The sequence below is a fragment of the Trichosurus vulpecula genome, chromosome 2 (assembly GCF_011100635.1).
Source record: "Trichosurus vulpecula isolate mTriVul1 chromosome 2, mTriVul1.pri, whole genome shotgun sequence".
Classification (NCBI taxonomy): Eukaryota; Metazoa; Chordata; class Mammalia; order Diprotodontia; family Phalangeridae; genus Trichosurus; species Trichosurus vulpecula.
This window is the reverse complement of record NC_050574.1, coordinates 87804422-87812039: the sequence shown is the minus strand read 5'-3', so window position 1 is coordinate 87812039 and position 7618 is coordinate 87804422. Positions and strand designations below refer to the sequence as shown.

The 7618-nt window shown below is 37.0% G+C and overlaps 1 protein-coding gene across 1 annotated transcript; it reads left to right on the top strand.

Annotated features, from left to right (window-relative positions):
- Positions 1–5758: 5758 nt before the first annotated feature.
- LOC118838619 (heterogeneous nuclear ribonucleoprotein H-like) lies at positions 5759–7162 on the top strand. The gene has a single exon (XM_036745963.1). It carries the CDS (start codon positions 5759–5761, stop codon positions 7160–7162), a length of 1404 nt encoding a protein of 467 aa, XP_036601858.1.
- Positions 7163–7618: the final 456 nt, after the last annotated feature.

Sequence of the window (7618 nt, the reverse complement as noted above, 5' to 3'; positions counted from 1 at the left end):
CGCCGCTGCCTTCCTGGACTGGGTTTTTAAAAGGGTTGAAGACAGATCTGAGAGTAAACAAAATGCTAAGGATGGGTTAAGAAGCTCACGAATCCTATGACATTTCACCTTTAATTGCTTTCCTAAGGAATTTCCCTTGTCTGGGAAAGAAACCGTGGGGAACTGAAGGAAGTACTGAGGCAGAGCTAGATGAGAGTCCAGCAAAGAAGCTAACTGAGAAGTAGCCAGATAGGTAGGAGGAAAACCAGGTTGTCCTTGAATAAGAGAACCTGAAGTTTTTAAAAAATCAGTTGTAAAAGTGTTTGGTTTCTTTCTGTTTTCTCCTAGCTTTGAAGAGGGAAAGTTTTCTTACTCTGATAATAAATATTGCCTGATAATGACTCCTCATTCTACAGCAATTTAGGAAAGGAAAGAAAATTAAAAGCACTTCATAAGAGAAGGAGGGATTCAGTCAAGAGAGAAAAAAAATGTAAGTGACAGAATGTATTGTTGTTCAGTTATGTCCAACTCATCATGACCCCATTGAGGTTTTGCTTGGCAAAGATATTAAAGTGGGTTGTCCTTTCCATTTCTAGTTCACTTTATAGATAAGGATATTGAAATAAAAAGTGTTAAGTGACTTGCCCAGGTTGTCTCCCGTCCCTTTCTGGGCTTAGGTCATGTTTGAACTCAGGAAGATGAGTCTTCCTGACTCCAGGGTCAGTATTCTACCCACTGTGCAAAATAGACTTTTGAGGTGGGACAGGATAAAAAGAGAGAGAGAAGAAGAAACAGAAGAAAAGGGAATGGAGGAAAATACACTTAGTAATCATAACTGTGAATGTGAATGTGATGCTCTCACCAATAAAACAGAAGCAGATAGCAAAATGGATTAGAAACCAGAATCCAACAATATGGTGCTTACCAGAGATAAACTTGAAATAGAAAGACACACAGACAGTTAAAATAAAGGGATGGGCCAGAACCTAATATGCTTCAGCTAAACTACAAAAAAAAAAAAAAGGGATCAAAAAGGGAAAAACAAAGATACTCAGTTGGGTCACAAGAAAGTAGGAGGGGGAGGGGATAAGGGAGGGGTTTGGGGGCTGAAAAAGGGTAGGGCAGACTGGGGGAGGTGAAAGTCAGAAGCAAAACAGTTTTGAGGATTAACCGGGTGAAAGGAGAGAGAGTATGATGAACGGGAGGGAAATAAATAGTGATCATTGCTGTGAAAAAAAAAAAGTTATAGTAAATTTCCCTGGTGAAGACTTCATTTCTCTAATATATAGAAAAATGAGTCAAATTTATAGAAATAAGAACCATTCCTCAATTGATAAATAGTCAAGGGATATAAAGAAGTATTCAGAGTAAGCAAAGATATATACATATATATATATATAGTCATATGAGAAATGCTTTAAATCATTATTGACTAGAGAAATGCAAATTAAAACTTGGAACTACCATCACATACCTATCAAATCGGCTAATATGACAGAAAAGGAAAAAGATAAATGTTGGAGAAGATGTGGGAAAATTAATACGCTAATGCATTGTTGGTGAAGTTGTATACTTATCTGGCTATTCTGGAGACCAACTTGGAACTATGCCCAAAGGACTATAAAAGCATGCATACCCTTTGACATAGGAATACCACTACTAGGACTGTATCCTAAAGAGATAAAAAACAAAAATAGGTACAAAACTATTTAGAGCAGCTCTTTTAGCGGTGGCAAAGAATTGGAAGTTGAGGGGATGTCCATCAATTGGAGAATGACTGAACAAGCTATTCTATATTGTTATTGTACAATAGTATTGTGCTATAAGAAAAGACCAGCAGGGTGCATTTAGAAAAATCTGGAAAGGCTGACAAGAACTGATGCAAAATAAAATGAGCAGATCCAGGAGAACACTACACAGTAACAACAACATTGTATGGTGATCTGCTGAATGACTTAATATTCTCAGCAATACAATGATCCAAGACAATTCTGAAAAAAACTGGTGGAATCTGAATGCTTTTTCTTTATTTTTTTTGGGGGGGTGCATTGTCTGTGTTTTCTTACACAGCATAACTTATGTGAAGATGTGTTTTGCCTGATTGCACATGTATAACCTATGTCAAATTGCATGTCTTCTCCACAGATGGGGGAGAGAAGGGAGAGGATTTGGAAATCAAAATTTGAAAAAAAGAATGTTAAAATTGTCTTTACATGTAAGTGGGGAAAATATTAAATTAAAAAAAAACTACAAAAATGTCAGGGACAGTAATCATGATTTCAGAAAAAGCAAAAGCAAAAATAGACCCAATTAAAAGAAATAATCATGAAAACAGTATTTTGCATTTCTCTAATCAAGTGAGCATAAACAAGAGAACATTGTGTACAGTTAACAAAAATGCTATAATGATTATCAACTATGAAAGACTTGGCAACTCTAATCAATACAATGATACAAACAATTCCAAAGGATTCATGATAAAATAATGCTTTCTACCTCCAGGAAGGGAACTGATAAACTATGAGTATAAACTGATATCTAATTTTCTCCCTTTCTATATTTTTCTTGCTTTAAAAAAATTATGGCTAATATGGAAGTGTGCTTTGCACATGTATAACTGATATATTGCTTGCTTTCTGAGTAAGTGGGAGAGGAGTGGGAAGGGGATGATTTGGAACTCAAAATCTAAAAGAGAAGAATGTTAAAAATAAATCAACAATGAATTATTTAAAATGAAAATGCATGAAAAATATTTTAATTTAAAAAAATTTGTGACATCTAGGTGGTGATAGAGTGCTGCTTTCAGGAACACCTGAATTCCAATTCTGCTTCAGACAATGACTACTTGTGAAAACCAGGGCAAGGTGCTTAAGTTAATTAACCTCCTTCAGCTTATCTCCCTAGTCTTAAAATGGATAAAATTGTACCTACCTCACAGGTTTCTTAGGTGCAAATGAAATCATAAATGTATAGGACCTTTAGCAAACAAAGTAATATATAAATGTGTCTATTATACTTGTGAGTATGTCTGGGAAAAAAAAATGGGGCAATTTTGAGCCTCTGCTGTGTATTCAGGCTTGAAATGGTCATTGCAATTATTAGAAGGTACACTTTGCTTATACCCATTCACATTATTTCTTGGTATTTCCCTGGATGCCTATACTTTAGGGTGCTTTCTTTAGATTAAATTTTTTAACCTAACACAGAAATTCAGCTTTCTACTTTAGTATTCCTACCCTGGACAGGAGGTTGGAGAAGCCACTCTCTTTCTGTTTGTCCCCTCATTACGTTATTTCTGGAGGTCACAGCTACACTGAATGATACACTTGACTTCCCTGCTACAGGGACTGTGGCTACTGAGGATGCGTTGACTCCCTTGAGTAGATAGTAAACATCTATTGCAGGGATAAGAAAAACTGGAGGTTGGGACCTGGTTGGCTTACTCAGATAATAGGATTCCATTGTCAGGCCTTCCAGAAATATGTGAACTTTCAGTAAAAATATTTTTTAACCAATAAAGATTGTATCCTCCCTCTGTCTTTACACTTAGAAAGTGCTTAGGAGACTGATGTGATCAAGTGGTCAAGGGAATAAATTTCCTCTTCGTTGTTTCTGAGGTGTGAACACTATGTTGTACTCAAAGAGTGGCAAATGTGTTAAATGTAACTAAATGAGGTTGGAGCATAGAGAAGGTGGGAGAGCCAAATACAGAGGGGTAGTCCTTTGTGAAGGAGACAAAGGGATTTCTTCTGTTGTCCTACTCATGAACTTGGTAATTCACACCTAATTAATGTGAATAGGAAAGGGGAGGGGATACTTAAGAAAAGTATGTAAAAGCCCAGTACTAGCTCAGTTTGAGAGATCTCTGCTCAGAGCCTAGACTCCAGCGTAGCTGTGTTCCTGACCAGGAAGCCTCCTAGCAGGATAGTAAAGGTGAGATTCCTCCTGGGGAAATGTTTTTTTTTTCTAACAAATCTGGGAAAATTGGAAGATAACCTGTTTATACTTGGAGTTAATTAGAGATACGGTGTTTGAAATAGTGCCTGTGACATGGTTATAGCTTCATGACCACAATCAAGTTATGTACACTGACTAATCCTCAGTTTTGTCATCTGTTGAACAGGAATTTTAATACTTGTAACATGTGAACTCAGAAAACCGTAAGTATCAAATGGGATAATAGAGAGACTGGTTGTTTGTCATGTGGTTAGCCTGATACATTGGATTAAATTCACTTATAAGAGGAGCAAGGTCTTGATTCTAATCCATGACTATGATGGTCTGTACTATCTTGGCTAGTGAGATTGGCTGCAGCTGAACTCTTGGAGAGGTCCTGAGATGGGATTCAGCACCTATTGCTTTCCTTGGCACTACCTACCTATGAATACAGTAGGCAGTCAGTCAACAAGCCTTTATTAAGCTCTTACTATGTGCTAGGCATTTTGCTAAGTTCTGGGGATACAAAGAAAACCAAAATCATTATTCCTGCTCTCAAGATATTCATGTTCTAATGGAGGAGACAACTATTTATATAGAAAACATATGGTGTGTAAATGATGGGTAATCATAGAAAGAAGGGGGCAAGGGTGATGCTCCAGAAATTAGGATATTTGTGTTAAACTTTGAATGAAGGCAGGGAGTTCAGTGGATAGAAGCAAGGAAGAAGAGCATTACAGGCTTGGGGAAATGCCAAGGAAAGGGCACAGAGTCAGACACCTCACTCCACATAGCCAATTAGTTGCATCATAGGCATCCATGATCTTGTTTGTGGATCCTTGTTACTGGCACTCTTTCTTTCCAGTCACTTGAATTATTTTTCATTTGACCTGGAAGATCTAGATTTTAGCTATGACCACATTTGTTATTCTGAATTTTGCAAACCTTGACAAGCACAAACATTTCTATATACAAAGAAAGAGGATTATATATGAAACCAAAAATCTGCATTTAATTCAGTTTGCTTTTCTTTTCAAAGGTATATAATAAATTGTGCAAATGAGATTCAAAACTGTATTATTTGTGTCTCTTGAAACTTTTATTCTCTTGTATCCATTTTGTATGAGATGCTACAAGGGCCCTCTTTTCTTTTCTTTTTCTTTTTTTTCTCTTCTTTTCTTCTTTCCTTTCTTTTTCAATTTGCCATCATTGGCTCTAGTCCTCTTCTTTCTCCTAATTTTCCCCATAGAACCAAATAAGCAAAATCAAGCAAAACAAACTCAGATTGGCCATGTCCAAAAATACATGTCTCAATGTTACCTTCAGGTCCTCCACCTCTCTATTAGGTAAGGAGTTCCCTGTTTCATCATTGGCAGCCTTGAGTCATGACTGCTTATTGCATTAATCAGACTTCTTAAATCTCTCAGGTTTTTGTAATGATGTTGTAGTTATTAAATTATTCTCCTGGTTCTGCTCATTTTGCCTTGTATTGGTTCATTAAGTCTTTCCAGGTTCCCCTGAATCTACTCCTCTCATCATTTCTTACACTATAATAATATTCCATTCTATTTCTTATGCCATAATTGTTTCAGCCATTCCTCAATTCGTGGGCTTTGAGGTTATTTGCTAGAGAAAAAAGTAATACTCTGTGCGTCTTTGTGTGTGTGTGTGTGTGTGTGTGTGTGTGTGAATTTATCCTTTTCATCTTTCAAATAATATGAGGGTTTGTTTAGAGAACTCTAGAGAATCTACTAAAAAAATTAATTGAAATTTTCTTTGCAGACACGCTGAAGTCAAGTCTCAAGACAGTCACATATCAAGCTGCTGCTGCTGACTAGAAAAGATGATGCTGAGCACCAAAGGAGAAGAAGGCTTTGTGGTGAAGGTCCGGGGCTTGCCTTGGTCATGCTCAGTCAGTGATGTCCAACATTTCTTCTCAGAATGCAAAATTCAAAATGGGACATCAGGCATCCATTTCATCTATACCAGAGAAGGGAGACCAAGTGGAGAAGCATTCATTGAACTCAATTCAGAAGATGAAGTCAAACTGGCACTGAAAAAGGATAGAGAGACTATGGCACATAGATATATTGAAGTATTCAAGTCAAACAAGATTGAAATGGATTGGACATTGAAGCATACTGTTCCAAATAGCCTTGACACTGCCAGTGATGGCTATGTGCGCCTTAGAGGACTCCCATTTAGCTGCAACAAGGAAGACATTATTCAGTTTTTTTCAGGGTTGGAAATCATGCCAAATGGGATAACATTGCCAGTAGACTTTCGAGGGAGGAATAGTGGGGAAGCCTTTGTTCAGTTTTCCACTCAGGAAATAGCTGAAAAGGCTCTAAAGAAACACAAGGAAAGAATAGGGCACAGGTATATTGAAATCTTCAAGAGTAGCCAAGCAGAAGTGCATAATCATTATGATCCGCCTCAAAAGCTAATGGCTAGGCAACGTCCAGGTCCTTATGATAGACCTCAGGCTGGCAGATGCCATGACAGACTTGGTAGAGGTACTGAGATTGAAGGAATGAGGTATGGTGCCTATGAAATTGGGTATACAGGTTATGATGACTACAATGTATATAGTAATGAATATTACTTTGGAAGAGATCTCAATTACTATTTAGGAATGTCTGCCCACAGCTACGGAGAAAGCTGGTCCACCTTCCAGAGTCCAGCACGACATTTTGTGCACATGAGAGGACTACCTTACAAAGCTACTGAAAATGATATCTATGATTTTTTCTCTCCACTCAAACCTGTGGGAGCATATATTGAAATTGGACCTGACGGCAGAGTGACTGGAGAAGCAGATGTTGAATTTGCTACTCATGAAGATGCTGTGGCAGCTATGTCAAAAGACAAAGCAAATATGCAACACAGGTATATAGAACTCTTCTTGAATTCTATAGCAGAAGCAGACAGTGGTGTTTATGATTCCCAAATGATAGGAGGCATGGGCTTGTCAAACCAGTCTAGTTATGACAGTTCATCTATCCAGAAATTGAATGAGGCTTATGGAGGGACCTACAATGGTCAGACCAGCATGAACAAATGTGACCAAATTTTACAGGAAAATTTCAGCAATTTTTCAACCATACATTGCATAGACAACCAGGCAGAGGTAAACAGCAGCTACAATAGCTCGGAGAGCTTTGCATCTATGAGAATGAATAGAATGGAAGAAATATCAGGGTTGTCCAGGATGGGAAGTGAATCAGTAATGTATCCTGATTATTGACCCTTAGTCAACTTTTCTAAAAAGAAAAACACACAAAAATGATGTTTTGTAATTCAATTTTATGGTTTAAGCTTACTGTAACTGAAATCAGAATTGTTTTTTAGAACTCCAAATTTGATATTTTTAAAACACAGGAAAAATTCATTCATGATATAATAAGCAAGCTGAGTAAAGATTATAACTGCAAAAAATTTTTTCCCTTATTCTCAAGGTAGTTATGTTGTCTACGTGTACTTGAATATTGAATTTAAAGCAATCTCGGTTCTGTAACATGTTACTTTTATGTCAGACTAGCAGGATTGCTAAAATGTGTCCTGGGAGACATGCTTTGAAAATATATTTCCTCAATTACATGTAAAAATTATTTTTAATGTTGGATTTCTAAAATTTTGAGTTCTGAATTCTCTCCATCCTTCCTTTCCCTCCCCTCATTTAGATGGACACTACTTTTCTATA